General features: G+C 39.8%; 2 protein-coding genes across 4 annotated transcripts in view; both read right to left on the reverse strand.

The window, feature by feature from the left end:
* jmjd1cb (jumonji domain containing 1Cb) overlaps positions 1–24,804 on the reverse strand; it is a 91,183-nt gene that overhangs the window by 35,875 nt on the left and 30,504 nt on the right. Inside the window, exons 2-7 of one of the 3 annotated variants that reach the window (XM_069168576.1) lie at positions 23,023–23,136; positions 7,735–7,840; positions 7,445–7,569; positions 6,007–6,150; positions 4,920–4,961; positions 2,042–2,312 (exon numbers count right to left, since the gene is read on the reverse strand). In XM_069168576.1, coding sequence (XP_069024677.1) covers positions 2,042–2,312; positions 4,920–4,961; positions 6,007–6,150; positions 7,445–7,569; positions 7,735–7,741 — 589 coding nt within the window. In that variant the 5' untranslated portion in view covers positions 7,742–7,840; positions 23,023–23,136. Of the gene's footprint in view, positions 1–2,041; positions 2,313–4,919; positions 4,962–6,006; positions 6,151–7,444; positions 7,570–7,734; positions 7,841–23,022; positions 23,137–24,804 lie in introns of those variants that run through there. The other 2 variants (XM_069168577.1, XM_069168575.1) reach the window with 2 other exon arrangements.
* The window catches only part of LOC138209751 (probable JmjC domain-containing histone demethylation protein 2C), a 79,297-nt gene continuing 73,744 nt past the window's right edge, over positions 19,252–24,804 (reverse strand). The window contains exons 3-4 of the mRNA XM_069168521.1: positions 23,023–23,136; positions 19,252–19,332 (exon numbers count right to left, since the gene is read on the reverse strand). Coding sequence (XP_069024622.1) covers positions 19,252–19,332; positions 23,023–23,136 — 195 coding nt within the window. The remainder of the gene's footprint in view (positions 19,333–23,022; positions 23,137–24,804) is intronic.

Below are 24,804 nucleotides of genomic sequence, written 5' to 3' on the forward strand. Positions count from 1 at the left end.
TAGCTTAGCCACTGTTTAAAGTCCACCAACCAAACAATACTTGGATTATTATTGATACGTTTAATTCATCAGTAGAATTCGATCAAATATTTTATTATCATGTTACGGTATTGCATTGTATTTATTATTCACAATAAATACATTTCAAGAGAGAGCAGCTGCTATCGTTGTGGGATAAAGCATTTTCTATCTGTATGGATATGATTGGAACAAATGTCTGTGATCTATCTGCAGAGAGTCTGAAATGAAAATGTATTCATGTATTGCTTCAAAACCAATATATTTTTATGATAAATTTCAACATGGTTGTGAATGAACAGATCCATGGTCCGATATCTGCTAGTAGGGGGCACTGTGTGTACACTTGGTTCTTATTCACAGCATTTCAAAGCCATTAAATCCAGGATTGTTTTCGTGATCTGATGTATTTCATCAGAAAACTGTTGGAAAACTTGTTTCTTTATTCAAGTCTTACACATATGTTTGATGAAGCCATATTTTACACAGACAGACTTTGTGTCTTTGATGAAGGGTTACTTGCTTTTCTGATGGCCATTCGACATTAAAGAACCACTTTGGAGCAATTCATGTTTATTCAGTAGGCTACATCCAGACGCTTTTAGGCTAGCAGAAATACAATAGGCTATGCCTTTCAATTACTGTTACGCTAACGTTTGGGCAAACAGTCATCCCTCTTCTGCCTCCTGCCTTCGAAGTACCGCAGCCTCCGTGCACGCTCCTCCAGACTTAGCTGTCGGGAAGCCTAACTCTCCCCCCTTTTTCCCCCTTACCCCGTAAAGTCAGAATTTTTGCACCATGGACCTGTATTTGCACTATGTTGTACTTATATATACTGCAGTTAAGCATCACTGTGGTTGTTGTCTGTTTTTATTGTTACATATTTATACTTTTCTTGTTTTATCTTTTTATTTTGCATATCGTGGGACTGTGAAAAACAAATATTTCAATCTCTCTATGTCTTGTACATATGCTGGATTGACATTAAAGTTGACTTTAAAATTAAAATTAAAATAAACAAACAAAAAAACAACAACCCTGAAATAGCGCTTCCTTTGCTGTTGTCGCTGGATGTTGTCTCCTCGAATGCCTCTCTGGGACAGGCTATGAATAACGTTGGAGGTTTGGGTTCATGTGGTTGATTGACACATATTTTTGCAGGTGGAGAGGGTGTGTGTGTGTGTGTGGGGGGGGGGGGGGGTGTTGGCTCTAATCATCAGTCGGGTCAGAGTGGGTTTTGAAAAATCCAGACCCCCTCATCAATATTCTTAAGATAGATCACGGAGAGAAAATACCCAGACAGTTACAATCAGAAGTACTGTATGCTGGTGAATAATAAAGAAACTGATAAGTTCAACATGCCCAAAAAATATTATAAAAGAAGCATAAGTTTTGCATTGTAAAACAAAAAAATATTGATATGGATGTAGCTTAAGTAAAGAGTCAAGCAAAAAGAAAGAAAAAAAAAGTTGGGCAGAAGGGCAGAAGGCCAAATAAGGGGCGCCTCTTTCATATCCACCATACTATGGTGGAAGGTTGTAATGAAAACCATATTGTTCTTGTTCATTACCAACGACCAGTCTGAATGCCAAATATACACATGAAACACTGTTGAATGCTACTGTCTGTTTTCCTAAAGTTAGTGCTATCTCTTGAATGCAAAAAATTTAAGTCAAGCAACACCACAGGGACTAGTGGTCTATCGTTGTCAACGAGACAACTGTTGTGGTCGAATCTTGTGCTTAATGGGGACCTACATTCACTTTTAATATTTGGATCCTTTGTGACCTGCTGCTGGTGGATAAAAATAAACTTGAGATGGTGGAAGGCATCTAAAGATGAATTCTTCACATAGACAGGGGCATTACAAAGAGAAATGAAGTTGTGATGTTTTCATTGATAGAAAATATGAATTCCAATCAATCAACCGTGGCAAAAGAAGAGTTGCAGAAAATCTATGAAATGGCAGTGCTGCCACGTCATACCCAACATGTGAAGGTTACTGTGGTGTGCCGGCCCTCACCTCGCCCTGCGGTCTCTTCTCTCCTGTCCTTGTCCTCCTCTGGAACACTGCTGTCGGATCCTTTCCTCCTGGAAGAGCGAGAGGTGCGCTGATCTCTCTGTTCCCGCCCACTGCTGCCCGGCGAGTGGTGCGATTGGCTGGCCGGTTGCTGGTTTTGCTGTGATTGGCTCTGCAGCTGGGAGGCCAGCGTCCCCTGGGAACTTTTGAGGTTGGGGCCTGAGGACGTCATGATGGGGCGGGGGCTGTTGGCTTGGGCTCGCGTGTAATGGCTCTGTAAGAATAAAATGTCACATGTTGATTCATGCACAGCAACACAAAGATCAGTAAATTACAAGAATGAATACACACGTTACCAGTTTATTAGGTACATCTCTACAATCACTATTACACTAACCCTGCAATAAACCACACCTGAATCAAGTTAATGTTTTGTTTTTGTTCTAACGCTTGTAGTTTGTGTTTCTGCTAATGCCGCTATCACCAATACATTAAAGTAATGGAAGTAATATACAACACTCCACATTGTTGAGGTCATGGAGAAAAAAAGAAATATAAATTAAAACAGAACTGGAAGGTGGTTGTCCACAGCACTTCCGATTCCTTCCATACTAAACCCCCCATTTGTTACTTAATTCATTAAAAAAAGAATCCATGCAGACACGGACCTCCTGCTGCAGGCTTTGTATGAAAAGAACTCCAGCTGGACTCTGATCTAGTGTTACGTTTTAAAATATCCTGTAAATGTTCTTATTTTCAACAAAACTAATAAACATTTTTGAACCCTCAGCGCTCCTTCTTACATTTATATATTACTGCATGAATTTCAATTGTTGGTAACTATCAATCTCAGTGACATTTACTGAACACCAGAAAATGAACATCGGATTTGGTGCTGATTAGTCTGTCCAAGAAAGAATTTGATCTGATAACAGCTCACATAAAACCACAGGAGTCAGTAATAATGCATTAACATGGTAGAAGGACATTTCCTGTTTATATTTTTGTCCACCCGCTATAATGACAGCAGACTACATATCAGTCAAAACTTCTAATGTATAATGAAATCCGCTTCAACAGTAGTAAAAACACCTCGAAAAGAGTTTTGAACCATCATAACGGAGGAATTTAAACAAAGCAACTGGACATGTTCCACATAAACTGGTTACTGAGTGTCTATCGAGACACGTTTCTTGTAGTTTATCCAGTAAAAACAAAACATTAAAAACATCTTTTCATGTATCTCAGTCCAATACAACACAATTGTTGTCAACTAACATGATGTCTACCAGCAACTGTACCCATGTGATGATATTAACTAAGAGAGAAACTCTGGAAATCCTACAATAGACACAAATAATCTAGATATCATATCCATACCAGTTAAAAAGCATGAGGATAGTGACATTTTTTTTTATTATTATTTTGACTGCTCTTGAAGTTTGTATTTAAAATAGTAATAAACATGACTGAGATTTGGTCCATGGACAAATAAGATATGATAATGAACTATTCTTAGTCTCTCAGTTGCAAGATGTAGAAACCATGAAGGTGCATTATGTTTATTTAGCCATCAAGTAGACTGATGACCCACAAGGGAACACTCAAAAGACTGCAAACAACATTGTTCCTTTGAAAAGGAAAAAGTTGCATCAAGTGGAGGACTTTTTCCTTTTTAACAAAACTGCAGAAACTATTAGTGGGCGTGGCCAGGGGAATCACTGGCCTTAATGTAGCATGTGTGACTCCTGACCACATATGACGTTGTTTTTTGTACAATGTGATAAGAGCCACATCATCATTGTATGTCTAAACCAACCGGTTTACATCCGTGTCTGTCCAGACTCACATAATTAACATAATAATATATGTCGTGGAGACAGTTTTAGTGTCACAAATTCAGTCTCCAACTACATGTGCAATATTGGTCACAATCTTTCTGGAAAGTGTTTTTTTCATTACATTATGATATCACAGTAAAGTTTACCTTTGACCTTTTGGATAGAATTGTCATCACTTGACCTTGGACAAACAAAATCTCATCACCGATTCAAAAAGATGTCACCTTCATACGTACATAGGACATACAGAGCATAATGCCACTGCTGTCATCGATACAGAACCAGGAAGAAAAATATCCTGAAGAGATGAAGAGTGCTTGAAGTATCTTATTATGTGTTTCTCACAGTGAACCACTTTGAAAAAGCTAAAGTTATATTCAGGTTACGGGTTACAGATACACTTGAGAATTTGATTGTCTTCTCAAAAACAGTAAAAAGCTGAAACGTGGTTCACAACACTAGTGGTCTGAAAATCCAAAGAGATCAAAGTGGCAATGGTATAAATATATATTACACATCTGGGTGTCTGTCATTAGATAGATAGATAAATAGATACATAGTTACTTTATTAATCCCCAAGGGGAAATTTTTTCGCTACAGCAGCATTAATCTGGACTACTTGTTTATTTAAAAAACAAATGATTTTGTGAAGACAGAGAGCATCACAATTATTTTCCAAAGATGCTAACGAGTTCATGGAAGCTCCAAAACAATATATTTTTTTGTTTCCTGACTGCGAATTGAAAAATGTACTTTCCAGTTTTGTCATAAAATGTCCCCAACTCTCCTCGTAGCTCATTGCTGATCTGATAAATCACAGCTTTGTTACAGAAAATCCACTGAGCTGGGAGGAAAGGTTGTGAATTAGGGGGTGAATCTTAAGGTGCTGATAATTGAAAATAAGATCCTTCAAGCACAGATTCTGTCTCTCAGATTTGACACTACACTGCAGCAGGCTTTGCAGTGTGCTGTGGAACGCATGGGCCTGGAGGGGTGGGAGGGGGGGCGTGGGTGGAGGGGTTGGGGATTTTTGGGGGTACCTGAGTGTTGCCAGTAGTCCCGCTGGGTCTCCCTCCCGCCATCTTTAATGTGTTAACAACAACAAGACAAAAAAAACAAAAAAAACAAAAAAAAAAAAAAAAAAAGAACAAAATTAAAAGAATATAGAGAAAATGTGGGACAAGAACAGATTACGTTAATGACGGAAGGATCAGAAGCGAGCTCCTTTCATATGTGGCCATTTGATACATTACAAAAACCGATTCTGACATCACAGTCAAATGAAAGGGTGAATGGTATCCAGTACAGAGGACGACTTTATAGAAACCTCAATTAGGAAACAGTGAAAGCAGAAAACAGAAGTCCAACAGGTCTGTGGAAGAAGTTGTTGCTCGATTCAGCAGATAAAAAAACGAAAACTGAGATTTGTTTCTTGGTTTTGGAAATTTGTATAATTAAAGATTTGTAGAGTGCTTCGAATCTGGGTTGACCAACGTCTCAAACAGGTAAACACATGAAGTGTAGATGGTGCTGAGATCAGTTAAATGGCTGACTAATCAAAGCAGCAGTCGATGCTCAATGACAGAAACACGACATAAAGGCCATATAACAATTTCCCTCTGAGGGATTAATAAAGTATCTATCTATCTATCTATCTATCTATCTATCTATCTATCTATCTATCTATCTATCTATCTATCTATCTATCTATCGCTATATCGCTATATCTATATTGTTCTCAGCCATGTTATATTTATGGAAAGTCTGACATTTTAAAGACCAATCAGTTATTTGCTGAAATAATCTGAAGATTATTCAATAAGGAATTGAATTTTCCTCCTTGGTGAGTGTGTCTGGTTATTATTTTTGACTCACTTCCACCCAGTAACACACACAAGTCCTAACTGATGACTTCAAGCTCCATTTTTTTTAATGTACTTAACGGGGTTGTTCTACAAATTACATTGATATAGTTGTTTTCTTTATTTTGGCTTTTTTAATGTATTAAGTTGGCATATAAAGCATGAGTAATAAACAATTAATCAGTATGATTTACATGACATTACGACGCTGTTAACGGCTGTGCACGTATGCTGCTGTGTGTGGTGTGTGTGTGTGTGTGCTCACGTGGGCAGTGTTGTTGTTCTGGCTGGATCGGGACCTTCGTCTGGAGGTGATGCCGATGTTTTCTCCTTTCAGGAGAGAGTGGACCACGTCGTCCAGAAAGGTCATCTGAACCATCGATGGATCCACGTTCTGAGGTTCTAACACCTGAACACACAGCAGATTCTTGTTACACCGTCCGGTACAGTTCCAACATTATCATCAGTAAAATAAACATGAAGAGGATTCAACTCACATTTTTATGGACGCTTTAAAAAAAATGTTCATCAGTGTTGCAGTATGTAACACATGAGCACACATTTTTATTATTATTAATCTACAGTGTGATTTCAATCACCTGTTACTGCAAATATTTCACAATAAAGGCCTTGTCAAGAAATAAAGGATTTCTTTCTGCTGAATGCATAGAGGGCTTTTGATTTGAAATGGATTCAGGAAGTGATGAGTTTGTATTAACCAGCCCAAATACACCTTTTAATGTCAATATGACAATTTGTTTTATTGGCTCTCTTGCATGATGCTTTAGATATGATTCAGGACGCACTGTTTAATGTTCAAACACTGTGTAGTTTTATCTGGATGAAAAGAGCTATGAACATTGCGTTGTTTGGGTTGCACTTCGGCAGCACTGCAGCTTCCTTTCAAGCAGATAAGTGTTCATCTTCTGATTCTCTGAGGTCTCTCCTCACCTCATCCATGTTAACTAAGTTCTTTGCTCTGATCATATCACTTCTTTTTCAAGTTGAGTTTTTCTGACAGTCTCCTCCTTGACACTTGCCATTATATGTTGTGAAGTTCAGCACGGTAGCGTGTTCCTTAGCATGTTCCAGATTTGCCATCGGTCTCAATCCCACTGCCCCCCTTTTCACCCACCTCCCCTTTCCCCCTCAAACTGTGGCTGATTAGCTCAGAGCAGTGTTGTGTGGTTTGGTGAGTTTGTTTCCCCTTTATGGAGCCGGAGCTGTGCACAAACAGTGGCTCAGCGCACACGCAGGTCCAACAGCTAATGCACCAGGGCAGAATCACAGACTCCAATTTGAACTGAGGAGAGTCCATCTGCTGCTCCACTGCAGAGCATCCTGTGTGTGTGTGAGTGAATATTACAGTCTGGTACCAAACATGTGAAACCATGGTAACTGTAAACATAAACGATGGGGATACCTTCCTCCTCAAAGTGCTTAGAAGACAAAAATTAAAAAACCAAAGACAGAAATGGAGGTAGCATTTGGGGATAAAAATAAGTGCTCTAAAATGTCCCCGTTTTGTTTGCCTCCATAATATAACATAATTCCCAATATTCCCTGTATTCATCTTGTTATTCCATTTCATGCAGTATGTTACATACAAACTGTATAAATATATTTTAAAGACAAATGATGAAGAACGTGTGTGTGTGTGTGTGTGTGTGTGTGTGTGTGTGTGTGTGTGTGTGTGTGTGTACCTGGTCATTCATAACAACCATGTTTCGACTGAAGAGGTCGTGGTGTGTAATGATGCCAGTGAACCACTGGGTGGCTGAATCTTGTCTGTACACACGCACCCGGTAGCCATTCAATGAATAAGGGCCTGCAAGAAAACAGTTCCATCAAGTGTTATGATCTCACTGTTAAAGGTGTAAAATAACAGTAAAATGACCAAAGCAGTCAGCAAAAGAGACTCAGTCGAAACTTAGTACATGGCCGGACCATATGTATTGTAATAATGACACATAGTTACAGCTAAATAGCTTACCTTGCATAAAAATTTCCTGCACTTTCTGGTCTTTGAGCCAGCCCCTCACTTCTTCATGGAGCTGTGGGTTGTCTCTTAACACTGGGTTCTGACTGTCCACCTCATCCTGAAAGACACACCGATGACAAGAAATGATCAACCAACCCACTGCAACACAAACCTGGTTGAAGTGGCTCCACACGAAGACACACAGAATCATATGGACACATCTGGGCCCTGTCACTGTAGGGAAACTGGACTTTTTAGGGGTTAATAAAGGTAATTAGGGCAGGTCAGCTGTGTGTGTGTGTGTGTGTGTGTGTGTGTGTGTGTGTGTGTGTGTGTGTGTGTGTGTGTATAAATATCTAAACAACAGAAGCATCATTTATCCTCCTAAATGAAATGCAGGGTTCAATGTAACACTGGGCCAGCAGCCAAAAACATGAATATTCTTCTTTCTCCAAAATGATGGGGATTTATTTCCACAGTATGGAAAATAGACATGTTTAAATCAGAGTTGGTTGTTTCTGCTATTAGAACAGAGTTTTTAATAACACTGCGGAAAGTATGGATGACCTTAATGATAAACTTTTGTGTCAAGAGCTTATAGATCTCAGTGTTTCCCACCGGGTGGAGAATTTCTTTGCGGTGGTGGACTGCACCACCCGAACCTGACCAATCACTGTTGAATATGTTCACTTTGGCCATGAACATCCAACGTGGTAACATTATGACAGGAAATAAGGAAAAGCATAATAATAATGAGGGGAAAAAAACACACACACATGCAAATAAATACAGGTAGAGAATTACTGCTGTGTAAACTGGTCACAACCAACAGTGAGATGCTGTAAAAACTAAGTTTTAAATAATAACATGACAGATTTTCACATCTGTTGTGTTGCTGAGAAAGTAAACCATAAAATTGTTCCTCCGTCATCAACTTAACAAACAACTGATCACAATGGGACTTTATGTATACACACACACACAGACAGACAGACAGACAGACAGACAGACAGACAGACACAGACACAGAGACACACACACACACACGACATCCAACAGAGAAATTATCTGCCTTTGAAAACACTCAACGGGAGAGAAAACAAATGCTTACTTTTCTGTGTTTTACACTCACGGGATGAGAGATGAGGAGAAAAAAACTCAAAAGAATAAAAAAGTGGATGATACTTATTTTGTTGTTTGATGGGACACATTACAGAGAGGATGAATATCAAAAATTATATTTACCACTCTCACTCTCACTCTCACACACACACACACACACACACACACACACACACACACACACAACACACACACACACACACACACAGCAATACAACGCGCCCAAGAGATGTGAGCGAGAGGAAGCCAAACATCAGTCTGCTCTGTAGCCACACGGTTTAACCAGGTTATCTATCTGGAGAAATGAGTTGTGGACACGACAAAAAAAAAAGATTTTACAGAAAGAAATACTGAGCCAAACATTACTATTGCTTAAATATTTCCAAGATCATATGAGCTGGTTTAATTTGCATCAGAAGTATTTTATAGTTGTATAAGTCAGAAGGTCAGAAGTCTGATAAATTGGAGCAAAAAAATTAATTTTTTCGAATGTTTTTTCGTCATTCATCCAATCCGACACGTCAGTTAGCTGACTGTCATTATTCTCTACATACTACCACAACAGAAAAACTGATAGTTTATCAATGGAGCTCAACAGAAATATGACTTCTCAGTGCAGCCGAGTGGAGGCTGAGACTCAGATGAGATGAGGCCACAGCTTTCATTTCACCTTCACATCTCTCCATCTCTCCGTCGTCCTGCTGCAGTGTTCTACTTTCGCAGCTCCGAATGAAACCAGCGTAGACGCTAAAAATAGCACGCTGGGAAGCAGCGCGACACAGGTCAGCGTACAGGTGGCGCACATGCTCCTATGTTTGTCATTGTGATGACTGATGACCACGGTTGTTCCAAAAGGCTCGCTGTTCTAATTATCAATCAGTTCCAATGATTCTACACACAATAACACTGCTTCAGGACAACAATGAAGTATAATAAGGCAATTCACAACATATAATTTCCTCATGTGTGTGTATGTGTCAAAGGAAATGAAATGAAAGTCCTAAACAGCCAGTTTATAAAGAAGCGTTCATCACATGTCCACCAACACTTTTTATTTTACATGTTTTATCACTTTTAACAGGAGCTGGCAGACGTATTTCACCACAGAGACCAGGAGCAGCTTCTACTCAGTGATTCTGTTTTATTCATACAGCACCAGATCACAACACGGGGCATCTCAGGGCGCGTAAAGCAGTAAGAACAAGACCTTCCATGTGAGTGGAACTTTTACAGCCTCAGAGAGCCCTCTCGTTTCTTATGTTTGGCTATGCACTCACACACATATGTTGCTGTGAGTCTATTTAAACCTCCCACCGCTGTCATCTATCGTGACTCACCGTAGGCCTGCTTAGACATACCACACACGCTATACGGCATTGCTACGGCAACATGTTTAAAATCTTCTGTCATGGTAACACTGTTTGTCATTTTATATCACAATATTAAACTCAGAAATTGCCAATGCACTGAACAAATAAATGTACTTTATCATTTTTTTTTATAAACAAATCCAACACTGGCATAAAGCAGCCCTGCCTAATAAAGTCAAAATACAACAGTCAAAAGTGATGTATTATAAAATACATCACTTTTGACTATTCAAGTAGATTGAAAATAGCCAAACCTCATACGCAACCCTACAAGAAGCCCACCATCCAAGGTAAACGATGGAGAGGAAAACTGTTCATTTATAGTTTGTTTTATAGTCGTGCCGACATACTTCCACGTTCGAGAACCAGAATATGTGACGTTGCCAACCAGGATGGGACGATTTCATCAACACCTTTTAAAATCTGAGTATAAAAAAGAGGCCTTTTCAACAGCAAATTGGATTTCTTATGTGTTTTAATAATACTGACAGAGATATTTCATGATCTCCTGAATAAAATATATGACGGATAAACACTGTCTCCAAGCATTTCCTTGGACTGTGTCTACGCCTCGAGGCTATTTGTTCAAGCTCTGCTGTGAGTGAAACAAAAGGGCTGAGGAGCACACACACACATCAGAGCGTGACACGGAGACATCTTGTACCCCGGGTAATTAGAAACATAACAACAAATATGACACACATCTACATATATATGGAGACAAAAACAGATGGCTTGTTAAAAACTTCAAACACTTCCTTTTGGGGGGGGGGGGGGTACTGGTTGTTACCATGGAAACGCTGAGGCTGAAGCAAAAGAGAACAAACTGTGAGAGTTTCTGATGTTACTCTTAAGACTCGTATTCACATGGTTGCTCAGTAACTGAAGTGATGAATGTGGCTTCCTGCTGTGTGTGTGTGTGATGTTTTGTGCTTCGTATCAAGTCTACAGTACAGAATTATTCATAACCATGTCACATTTTCATTCATATGATCAGTAGGTTTCATCATCTGTAAATTACTTTAAACAAGAGACAAAACTTTGGGAAACATTTTGACAGAGATGTTAATAATACATCCTAAAAACTATTTCCATGTTTTTCTGCTCATGCAGTAGTTTTCTAGTCCATGACTGGTCGATTGTAAGTCATGGCTCAAACCAGAAAGTGTGGCTGCTTTACATTATATTTTTCATAGAAATGTCAAAAAAAAAGTAATTTCCATCTCTTTTACAATGTCTGAACATCCTGTCTCACTTTGTGATGCCATTTCCAGCCAGAAGTAAAGTATTGGTCACTAGACATGAAAATGTGACATGGGTATGAATGAATTTGGGCTTAACTGTATATATTTCATAGACTGAAACCATCTTTAAAAGGGGTGAGGAGTGCTCAAAACGTCTTCACTTTGAACATCATATTAACTCCAACCCGAACTGAAGAGATTTCAGCTGTTTGTATGCAACTGGACTTCCATACTTAAGTCATGTGATGACAACTGAGAACACGTTAGTTAGGAGATCACAAATGTAGTTTTTTTTTCATGGTACTTCCCATATCAAGGACATATCAAGAGGTTTCCAGGCAGTACATATGTGTGTAATATTTGTGGACACAGAAACACAGCTCCACACAGGCAGATCATTTCACTCAAGAGACGCACTGTTAGTCTAAAAACCGCAGACAGACACTGCTATCTGGATGTTAATGACACAGATTAGTGATTGTCACACAAACCAGAAAACAACGAAGAGATTAATTTGTCCTTCAGAGAAGTTACTAAATGAATGTTGATTATTTCAGTACCTTAGAGTGATGTCATCCGGCCAATTTAACTGTCACGAGCTAAAATGAGAAGCCTATTGATGGAAGCTGGAGAGCGAGCAGCAACGTGTAAGGCAATCTATCTCTGGCAACAGTGGAACTTGACACCACAGGTGTCTGTGTGAGCATGTGTTTGGACGGGTTTGTGTGTGTGTGTGTGTGTGTGTGTGTGTGTGTGTGTGTGTGTGTGTGTGTGTGTGTGTGTGTGCGTGTGTGTGTGTGTGTGTGCGTGTGTGTGTGTGTGTGTGTGTGCACAAAGTGTTGTCAAAGTAAGATCACACTGGAACAAATGTAGTGTGTGTGTGTGTGTGTGTGTGTGTGTGTGTGTGTGTGTGTGTGTGTGTGTCTTTGTGGCAGCTGCTGCCCTCCCCCCCCATCCCACCAGACTCACTGCAAACCTCCTCCTCTTGCTTATAATCACTCACAGAAGTGACCTTCCAGACAGATTACTGCTTCACTACTGCATGCACTACCCTGTGATTCAAATATGTATGTAATATACAGTGGTGTGAAAAAGTGTTTGCCCCTTTCCTGATTTCTTATTTTTTTGCATGTCTGTCACACTTAAATGTTTCAGATCATCAAACAAATTTAAATATTAGTCAAAAATAACACAAGTAAACACAAAATGCAGTTTTTAAATGAAGATTTTTATTATTAAGGGAGAAAAACAATCCAAACCCACATGGCCCTGTGTGAAAAAGTGTTTGCCCCCTAAACCTAATAACTGGTTGGGCCACCCTCAGCAGCAACAACTGCAATCAAGCGTTTGTGATAACTTCCAATGAGTCTTTTCCAGCTGTGGAGGAATGTTGGCCCACTCATCTTTACAGAGTTGTTGTAGTAATTCAGACACATTGGAGGGTTTTCCAGCACCAACCTCCTTTTTAAGGTCATGCCACAGCATCTCAATAGGATTCAGGTCAGGACTTTGACGAGGCCACTCCAAAGTCTTCATTTTGTTTTTCTTCATCCATTCAGAGGTGGACTTGCTGGTGTGTTTTGGATCATTGTCCTGCTGCAGAACCCAAGTTGGCTTCAGCTTGAGGTCACGAACAGATGGCCGGACGTTCTCCTTCAGGATGTTTTGGTAGACGGTAGAATTCATGGTTCCATTTATCACAGCAAGTCTTCCAGGTCCTGAAGCAGCAAAACAGCCCCAGACCATCACACTACCACCACCATATTTTACTGTTGGTATGAGGTTCTTCTTCTGAAATGCGGTGTTACTTTTATGCCAGATGTAACGGGACACACACCTTCCAAAAAGTTCAACTTTGGTCTCGTCAGTCCACAGAGTATTTTCCCAAAAGTCTTGGGGATCATCAAGATGTTTTCTGGAAAAAATGAGACGAGCCTTAATGTTGTTTTTGCTCAGCGGTGGTTTTGGTCTTGGAACTCTGCCATGCAGCCATTTCTGCCGAGTCTCTTTCTTCTGGTGGAGTCATGAACACTGACCTTAACTGAGGCAAGTGAGGCCTGCAGTTCTTTGGATGTTGTCGTGGGGTCTTTTGTGACCTCTCGGATGAGTCGTCACTGCGCTCTTGGGGTAATTTTGGTCGGCCGGACACTCCTGGGAAGGTTCACCACTGTTCCATGTTTTCTCCATTTGTGGATAATGGCTCTCACTGTGGTTCTCTGGAGTCCCAAAGCTTTAGAAATGGCTTTAGAACCTTTTCCAGACTGATAGATCTCAATTACTTTCTTTCTCATTTGTTCCTGAATTAATTTCTTTGGATCTCGGCATGATGTCTATCTTTGGAGGATCTTTTGGTCTACTTCACTTTGTCAGGCAGGTCCTATTGAAGTGATTTCTTGATTGAGAACAGGTGTGGCAGTAATCAGGCCTGGGTGTGGCTCGAGAAATTGAACTCAGGTGTGATAAACCACAGTTAAGTTATGTTTTAACAGGAGGGGGCAAACACTTTTTCACACAGGGCCATGTGGGTTTGGATTGTTTTTCTACCTTAATAATAAAAACCTTCATTTAAAAACTGCATTTTGTGTTATCTTTGACTAATATTTAAATTTGTTTGATGATCTGAAACATTTAAGTGTGACAGACATGCAAATCAGGTGTGTGTGTGTGTGTGTGTGTGTGTGTGTGTGTGTGTGTGTGTGTGTGTGTGTGTGTGTGTGTGTGTGCACAAAGTGTTGTCAAAGTAAGATCACACTGGAACAAATGTAGTGTGTGTGTGTGTGTGTGTGTGTGTGTGTGTGTGTGTGTGTGTGTGTGTCTTTGTGGCAGCTGCTGCCCCCCTCCCCCCATCCCGAAGGGGGCAAACACTTTTTCACACCACTGTACATGTAAACTTTTTTTTTTTTTCAATTCAAAAAAAGATGGTTTGGTTCCAGTATAATTTTCAAACTTTTACAATACTAGATATCAGTTCGTTTACTCAATGAAATCAACAATACAATTTTCCTGTTTGGATCCAGTGATTGTTCTCTTCTCTCTGTTAAATTTAGTTAAAATACTTTTTACAAAGTCATGTAAAGTTCTGTAAACCATAAATAATTTTGATGTGTCATATTTTGCAAAGCAGTTGGTCTGCAGTAGCTGGAGGAGACATATCCCGGGTCAGGAGCGTTTAAGTACAGACGGCAACAGTTTGTTTTCAATTGTAAAGACCCTGGTTGGGTTTAATTTATTCCCTTTTTCTACACTGTTGCCTGGTCTCTCTCTCTCTCACACACTCACACTCACACACACACACACACACACACACACACACACACATTTCAGTCATCAAATCAAATCTTTCTGGAAATTAAAATTAAAAATTTCCACATATTCAGTTTCACTCAGAAATGGGTCAGATTTCAGAATCTAAAAAGTTATCACGGTTTTATCAAACCAAGAGAGCACAAGCACAACAAAGCATCAGACAATAAAGAGTAAATATAAATAATGTTTTAGGTTCTAACTGGACTATAGTATTTAATCCAATATGTCACTCTTGATTGTTTTGATTAATATCACAGAATTATACAAAGCAACAAGATTCCAACAGCAGGTTCATAAAATGTTCTTTCTGTCAATAAATGATAAAAACCTGCTAGTTCATCTCCCAACACTATAAGACTTCTGTTGTCTGTACAAAAAAAAGAAGAAAGTATACGTCACTCAACCAAGACAAAGAAGGGCATCTTTGGGGATGAATCCACCTTTGGTGCTATAATGAGTATTTCAGAGCCGACAGCAGTGAGAGCGAGCGGCTCTGGAGCAACAACACTTTCATTGAACTGGAGTGTTTTCACCACGAACACTAAATAAGAAAAACAACTGACAGATTGGAAACTGCTGCAGGTACCAGCACCACCGTTTAGAAATAACATTCACTTCAGCTCTGTGTGTGTGTTTGGTTTGGTCAAACTCTTGAGTCAGCAACAGTTTTATTATCTGCCTTCTGCCCCTCAGCTTCAACACACACCACAACTTTCTAGCAACAGGGACACACACACACACACACACACACACACACAGGAGCAGCAGGCTGGGTTCTCTCACTAAACAGTGACTTCATTGTACCGTTTATGCCAAACAGATTGTAGCACCCTCCCCCTCCCTCTTTCGTCTTCCTCCCTCCGGTCTTCCTGTCCAACTGGAAAAACAGAGAGGGGAATGGCTTCACTGCACTGAGTGTGTGACGGGAGAGGGTTTGTTTGTGTGTGTGTGTGTGTGTGTGTGTGTGTGTGTGTGTGTGTGTGTGTGTGTGTGTGTGTGTGTGTGTGTGTGTGTGTGTGTGTGTGTGTGTGTGTGTGTGTGTGTGTGTGTGTGTGTGTGTGTGTGTGAGGGAGCTGGGGAGAGAGAGGGAGAGGGAGAGGGGGGGAAAGAGAGAGAGAGAGAGAGAGAGAGAGAGAGAGAGAGAGAGAGAGAGAGAGAGAGAGAGTGAGAGTGAGAGAGCGTGCGAGACAGAGAGAGAGAGAGAGTGTTTTTACAACTCTGTGGGTTTCAAAGGTCTCCAGAAGAATAGGCAGCTCTGTCTGGGCATGGGTGATTTAAGAATGGAGGAATCTGTGTGTGTGTGTGTGTGTGTGTGTGTGTGTGTGTGTGTGTGTGTGTGTGTGTGTGTGAGTCTGCAGTGTGTAGTGGCAGGAAGAGAGTGCGACGCCCACTTTCCTTCACTTCAGATGGCTGTGTCACTGCTCATGCAGGCGACTGGGAGAGTGTAGGAGTGTCAGTGTGTATGTTCTGGTTGTGTTATCTAACGATAAGTGAGTCACTGAGTTGCGTCTTTTATTTTGAAAGTGAACAAAATGATTTCACAAAATGATTTATGGGAGAGATCCAGTAGATATATATATCTATGGATCTAGTTTATATTCAGGTTTAAATTCCATGTAAAAGTTACTACATGGAGGGCTGACAAAGCAAGAATATCTAACTTTTTTCATTTGTCTGTTAACTGGTCTTGTTTGTGTAAATCAAAGTGAATTATTCCATAATCTGTTGCAGCTTTTAGAATCAGACAAATTGCTGACTTGCATTTCAGGGATAATATGAGTTTGGTCCTTTCATCCACATATTATGTTCTTTGAAGGACACACACTGTAAAATAATTAAATTTGCACATGCATGTGTGCTCAAAAAATGATGGGATGTTATTGATACTGGCTCTTTGAAGTGGGATTGTGTGGTGTGAAAGTGAACACAACAAAGAGCTATTTGCTGGTGTCTGGTGTCAGTGGGGCAAGATAGAAAGATACCACTATCACAGAGTCATCAATGGCACACACACACACACACACACACACACACACACACACACACACACACACACACACACACACACACACACACACACACACAGGTCTTGTACCTTACACCAAAGAAACCCGACCAGATCAGCTGGACATCACACTTAATTATTATGTACATCATTTATTTCATTACTTGTTTTCATTACTTGCAGAACAAATACAAGTTAAGATCTGTGTTTGGTGAACGGAGGGGGATGATATTGTCCCCCAGAGGGCAACAATTCAAATGAAGAGGCAATGTTGTTGCCCTATTCATCAGTCTGTGTGTGTACATGCAGTCCATATATGGTAATCTGGTCCCGACCAGTTTACTGTCTGACTTTTCTGTGTCTCTGTGAAATTGCCAAACCTGCAGAAGGCTGAAAAACCTTTCAATAAAAGCCCAGTAAAACATTTTGTTGAGGACATTAAAAATTCACTATTTCTTTAAAAAAGTACATTCTTTGTTGAGTCTGAGTGCTTCTGAGGTCGGTCCACAGGTCACATTTATAGCTTATGGTCAAGCACAATGCCAACATACTTGTCGTTTTTAACAGGTTGTATGGGTGTGGGAACGGCAACTTCCTAAAATCAATTTCATTTATTTTCTTGTTTTTGTGATGTTTAGGAAGTAGTCAGCTATTGGCTCTTGTTGATTGACAGTGACGAGAAATTGACAGGGCAAATAGCAGGTTACATTCTGTTAAAGGATGATAAAAAGTTGACCAACAGAATCTCGATGCGAGTCTTTGATTCCGCCACAGAGAGATCCCTGGAATGAGGTAACAACGTCTTGTTGTGCCATTGGACATCAGAATAGAAATGCTAAATAAGACGGCCTTCATTTTTATAGGTAATAATTGTAGAAGAATCTCTTTAAGGCTAAATGCAGACGTTTATGGTTGCAAGTCATTAAACAAGACCGACTGGACTGATGATATTATCCATATTTCTCGTCTCCCTATCAGCTGTATAGTTTTCTCCACTGTTTATTAAACACAAAAGCAAAAACAATGATGTAGTTCATATGGATTTAATTTAGTAATCGCAGCAAACAAAGCTAATACCATTATTCAATATTTATGCAAACATAAAATGAATCATTGGGACATAGGGTAATATTAAATCACTATTACACTATGACTGAGCACAACCTTAGCCAAGCCATGGGACCACATAATATCATATCATCAACATAATGCCTGTGGATGTCATCCAGAAAGTCCAGACTTTGTTCCCTCTTTGTTCACTTATTCAAGATAGAATCAGCTTATGGTTGATTATGGTCGAATCTTCATATTAACTTTGGATACAGGTTCAACAGGAAGAGAAAAGTCCTTTCTGGCTGACACATGAAGCTCTCTGCAGCTCTAGGGTCCTCCATTGTGGAGCCAACAGCAGGATGTGAGCCTTCAGACTGTCAAGTGGAGCTTTGCACTAGGACGTTTCACACACACTCATGCTTTGTTAGCCCAATGATCCTCCTGCAGTGATAATGCAATCATGGAGGGCTCCATAACCACCTATGGAAGCAGTCTGTTGATGCACAGTTGCCAGAGTAGTTTGAGATTGTCAAGTAAACTGGTTTATCTCATCTATTAGTAACCTCTTACATGTTTGTGAGGCCACTGCATTTTTAAATATGATCCTGTTGATAACTTAAAGCTTTTCAGTTGAATGTATGTAATGTGACTTTGAGTCTGAGTTTAAATGTACAGTGGGCAATTAGCTGCTGTAATAAAGAATAAAGCAAAATTAACTGGGTTGAAATAGAACAGCAAAACTTCTACCAGTAATACGGAAATGCTGGCAACCAGAAATGAGACAACACACTTGTCAACATGTCAGCCTGTTGTTGTTCTTAAAAAAAATATTGAAAGAGCATTTTCAGAGATAGAGCTATTCTTATTTAATATAAGCCATTTATTTTACATAACTATTCATTTACATGTTTTGCAACTATATATTTTCAAACAGGAAAGGAAACCCTGTCTTTGCATTCCATTTTGATTGCAATCTGTTTTACAGTGATTGAAAATATATGATTTTCAGTCGATATGACCCGGTTCCTCCCTCTCGCTTACAGGGCAACACTGGGGACTCTCTTCTATAGAAAGTAGCTATGGTATGTCCAGAAAGTCACTAAACATGTCACTAAGCATGTTTTTGAAAAAAAAAAAAAAAAAAAAAAAAAAAGTAACTAAAGGGATCTGAAAAATTGCTAAATCTAGTAAGCAAAGTTGCCAAGGACTGTGTTCCTGCATGACAAAATAAAGCGGCGATAAAAAATAATGAGCTCAACCCCACAGTAAGCATCACATGACTGTAGTCTTGCAGTTATTGTCCCAGCCCCAGGTGTGTCAGTGATTTTGAATGTCTTTGTGTGCTGGTGTGTGAGACCAGCACACAGAGTTTATTCCAGGTCATGCCAGACCTCCATGGGAGGACAAATAAGCCTGCAGGCTGTCACTGTCACTGATAACTGTGTGCGTTCTGTGGTAAATAGGACAGGACACTGAAGATCATGAAGACAGTATCCTGCACCGGTAAAGGCTAAAATAACACGGCAAAGATACAGTGGAACACTCATATCCTCAGGTCTGCTGCACAGCTTGTTAAATGGATCATGTTATGACTTGTTAATAAGTGCTTTTAAGGACTTTATACTATTTTGCTAGCAGGGCATATATACAGTACATCAAATAAATTACAGTGATGTGAAACTAAATTTTACCTAAAATCGAGAGTTGAATGACTGTAATACACGTACCAGGTAGGTTACAGCTGGAAAAGTTGGGTAATGTTAAAAAAAAAAAAAAAAAGTAAAAAAAAAAAAAAAAAACTAGTAAAATGGTGAAATGTTTCACGACTATTTATGTTAATAGGCAACAGAGGAGTAGCATGATTAGGTAAAAAAAAACAAGAGCATCCCAGAGATGGAGAGTCTCTCTGCAGTGGATATGGGGAGAGGTTCACTACTCTGAAAGAGAATGCAAAGGCAAATAGTGCAACAGTAAGAATTAGTGGATTTCATCATCTACGGTTCATAATTTCATTAAAAGATTCAGAGAATCTGGAGAAATATCTAAACACAAGGGACAAGGCTGGAAACCAATATTGGATGGTGGTGATCTTCGGACCCTCAGGCAGTACTGCATTAAAAACAGACACTATTCTGGAGTGGAAATCACTGCATGGGTTCAGGAACACTTCCTCAAAACCATCGTCTGTGAACAGTTTGTTGCTGCATCCACACATTTTTGGAAATCCTGGATGCTGTGTTCGCTGGGCTAAAAAGGAGAGGGACCATCCAGCTTGCTATAACAGTACAGTTCAAAAGCCAGCATCTGTGATGGTATGGGGGGTGCATTAGTGAAAATGGCATGGTTAGCTTGCACAGATTTTGGAGCAGGATATGATGCCATTCAGACAAATGTCAATTCCAGAGAAGGCCTTGCTTATTTCAGCAAAACAATGCTGACTGGTCTCCTCAGTTCCCAAACGTTTACAGTGTTGTTAAAAGAAAAGGCAACGCAGTGAACATACCCATCCCAATGTTTTGTTAATGTGTTACTGCCATCAAATTCAAAATGAGCATACATTTTCTAAAAAAAACTATTTCTCAATTTCAACATTTCAAGTGGTCTTTGTTCTATTTTCCACTAAATATTGGTTTACATAATTAGCTAATCATTACAATTTGTTTTTATTTACATTTTACACAATGTCCCAACTTTTTGGGAAATTGGGTTGTAAATATTGTCATGATAGTTGTACAAAATTATGCGAAAATGCTTAGTTTCAGTCAAATAGGTGCCTGCACCCATACATAACCACACCACTTCAGCCCTCCAGAAACCGTGGGAAAACCCAGATAAGGTTACCATTTATTTTAATTTAAATGATTTCCGTATTGTAATATAATGATATTACCTCGAGTTTGTGGATAGCGTTGCCATTCAAAACGGTGATGTACGTCCCGATGTGACCGGTGGAGGCTGCGCATCCATCAGCAACTATCAAAGCTAAATTCCACTGATAACAACAATTTATAAAAACAAACATCCCCTCTGCACCAAATAAAGCTCAATTGACTCAACAGAAATAGTGGTTTAATTAAAGCTGTGATAACTATAAATACAGGCTAATACTCTATTTTATTTATTCATCTTATTTGGCAGCGACGGTGGTGATAAACAGAAAGAAAAGTAAGAGCCACAGTTGGCTTATTTTCACTATTTCTGAAAAAGCTAAAATATTAAAAACTTTTTTTCTCCATAAAATCTGTTACCACATCACCAAGTCCAATTACTTACATACGTGTGTGACATCTACAGGCCAACATTTCATTCCTTCTTTTTCACGATCTACAATGTTGTCAACTCTATTATCCAACTATCATGTTGAACACATCATGTACTTCATAAACCTTAAACAGGTTCTCTTTAAACTCTCCAAATTGCCATCTTTAGACCTCTAACTGTCATGGAAAATCAAAGACCACTCTGACAAGTAAGAATAAAAATGTCAGGAATGTCTACCGCTGTCTCTTCAATCACACAAATATCACACAGCTTTTCTGTGTGAGTAATGATAAAGCAAATGTTTCTCACCAAATAAACTTGGAAATCCTTCTGGCCATAGTGGACAGTCAAAATAATGTACAACACAGATTCAAACCCACGACTCATCGGAGGACGTGACAGCAACCGATCTGACTTCTGATTGGCTGCCAAAAAAAGAAAAGAAAAGATAACTGTAGAAACAAAGTCCTGCTCTTGGTATTAGGACTCGTCTTAAGCACTAACCGATGACTGAGGCTGTGAGAGCAGAACACCCTGTCTGGTTAGCACTGAGTGGAACACAGTGTTCCAGCCAACAAGCTGTGTTCAGCTGCAGAGCACCGACACGCAAGCGCAAGCGCACACGCACACACCCCGTCAAACTCACTCACACAGCCGCATAACACCAGTATACATGTCCATGAATTATTGCTAACTGCAGCACTAATCAGTATGAACGTGTATGGATGAGCGAGTGTAATTTATACGCCAGTAGTGAGTAGTCATGTGTAAAATCATTCGTAGAATTTACTACGGCTGGATCTGTTAGCTTTAAATTCACATTATATTTAGGTCGTGTCACATTTATATGGAAGACGGCGCCCCACCCCAGCTCCTCTCTCCAGCAAACAGCCCTCCACGGCTGAAAGATTCAGCCTTCAACTGTTGTGAATGCCTCATCATGAACAAAGCATTTCTAGTAACAATGTGTCAACAGACAACATACATCCAGTTTGTTTTTTTTAAGAAGACGGGACGTCTCATTTCTTTTTTTCCAATCATATTTTTCATTTTACAATTAACTGCTCTGAAATCAAACAAGCATTGAGAAATAACAGGCTCAGTTCACATCAATAGGCTGTTGTATTTCTGCTTAGTTCAATGCTTTCCTATTTCCTTGGTAACTAAAGTGAAGGCGTCAGCATTCAGGGGCACACCTCTTCTTCTCTGACACATTTCTATGTATCAAAAGAATGCTTTTAAACAAAGTAGCTCCTATTTTTATTCGTTGTGTTGAAGCCCCTTTCATTTTCTGGACATGAGAGATCAACATGAATTAAACACACTGGAACAAGCACAGGTTTGCCATCATTCAAGTACGACAGCTGTAAACTGGTAGAAAGTGGAGACGTGCGTCTCTAACAGAGGCAAGAAAAACTCTCCCAGTGGAAGATGCATCTTTTCAAATCTCTGGCAATCAATTCAAATTATAATACAGCCACCAACCACACAAACTTCTTTTATGAAATCAACGGTGCCAATAGTGATCCCGAACACACACTTTGAAGAGTATTACCAAGTATTAATAAGGACGATACTGGTGAGTGAATCAGAACTCATCTTGTTATTGTTTGTAACCAAACTTTAAACCTATATTCAAACTGTTAAACTGGTTTTGCACATTGAATCCTCAGATTCATACTCTGGAGACACAGGTATCAATCTGAACATCCACCTTTCAGGAAGAAAGCAAATAAACAAGTTTCCCAAAAAAATGACATTCCATGACTACAAGTTTGAACTCCGCTGTCATCAAGCTTCGTCATTAGTCACAATCAGTCTCACGATGCGATTATGGATTTCAGATATGTGGGTCTGTGTGAGTGGTGGGTAGGAAAGCCCATTGGTACAGCCGGAGGATCACCGAGTGTATCTGCTGGATGAGTGTGTGTTTATTTACCTGGTACGGCTGGTAGGCTGAATGGTCAGACAGGAAGTCCAGCTGTCGGTCCAACAAGAACTCCACTGCGGTTACTGACGACAACAGGCTCTTCCCCAACACTGGCTTGAACGCCTGCACACACAAAACACACACACACTTGTCAACACAAACAATTACACAATGACTTGATAACATCAGTGACACACAGCTTGCTTCTCTTTTGCAATATGATCCAAACATGTCAACAGCATTAATCATCTTTACAATCAATATTTTGGAGCCCAAGTTGTACAACAAACCAAATATCAGAAAGTTGAAGAAAGGGTTACAAAACATAGGAATTAATGAGATAAATCAGTCCCTCCAGGATTTCAGGGAGGTTGCAATGCATTTGACAGAGTTTTATGTGATGTCTTTTCCTGCAGTGACATTTTAAGAATATGCCAAAAATTACAAGTCGAGGAAAACAACTGCAGATTGAATTTAATTTAGAGTCATATGTAATCAGTGTCCTGCAATCAAAGTGCCCACAGTAGAAATATCTGGAAATATTTTGGTTCTAATCATAAAAACAACTTTACAAAACAGTCTGGGACTATGATATAGAATACTTTATTTTCTGGAAAAATAAGTGCTTTGAATGCTTTTTAAATAATGTTAATTCCAAACATACTGTAGGCACAAAAATGAAGTGTAATCTCTTGCAACTGGAAGGGATTATAAACTCTGCAACCATTAAGTAGCCTAATTCTCACAATGACACCACATTTCCAATAAACGTGGTCACTTCTGGTTTAGCAAATTTCGTTTTTATGTCAACAAGAATGTGGTTTGTTTTGATGGTGGGAGGGGAGGTCAAAGAGCCCGGCTGGCTGTGAAGGAGTTATTTTTGATGAAATGGCTTAGTTCTTGTGGAGTACTTTGTTCAGAGGAGCTTCTATCGAATACCTTTATTGCAGAATAAACGCAGGAAATTTGCAAAATTGTAAGATCTGGCAAAACATTTTGGAGACTGCTTGAATGTGCAATCGCGAGATCGGGATTAATGACAGAGCTACAGAAAACACTGCAGGAAGGGCAAGGGAAAGGAAGGAATGACAGACAGACGGACGGCTGCAGACAACACAACCACAAGAAACACCAACCAAAAACACAAAAAGCTGAAATACATAACTAAAGGATGATAGAGCTCTATAGTGGTGAATAAATTAAAGAGTGGAGGAAGTCTGACAGTTCAAAGGCAGAGCACTCCACTTTGATGTTGCCTCTTTCACACATACACTCCCTCTGATGATGTCTATCAGCCTGCAGCCGGAGCTCACTGGTTACTGCACATACGGCAGAGAGAGCGGGCTGCTCAGGCTCCCACAGTTCCTCTTCACGTCGAGCTGCACGGAGGTCAGCGGTCAGGGCGGTGCAGTCACTCTGTTTACAGCTGGACTTCTCATCATGGACACATTGTCTTAAGGTTTCTTTCCAATCAGTCAAAATACTTTTGATTTCCCACTTTAGTGTCTGATATCAGTCAATCAGTCAAAAATCAATGTACAAAGGCAGCAAGACAAGAAGGTCACAGCAATAGGCGTGCGTGTGTGTGTGTGTGTGTGTGTGTGTGTGTGGTGTGTGTGTGTGTGTGTGTGTGTGTGTGTGTGTGTGTGTGTGTGTGTGTGTGTGGAGGGGGCTGCTGCAGCTCTGATTTATGGTTACATAACAAGGTCAGTCTGATAGAGAGATGAGAGATTAGAGGTGAAAACCATGACTGCGGTGACCCCCTCCATCCTCTCTCTCTCTCTCTCTCTC

This window comes from Embiotoca jacksoni, unplaced genomic scaffold (genome assembly GCF_022577435.1).
Source record: "Embiotoca jacksoni isolate LCO1_2020_lvr unplaced genomic scaffold, fEmbJac1.0.p SCAF_40, whole genome shotgun sequence".
Classification (NCBI taxonomy): Eukaryota; Metazoa; Chordata; class Actinopteri; family Embiotocidae; genus Embiotoca; species Embiotoca jacksoni.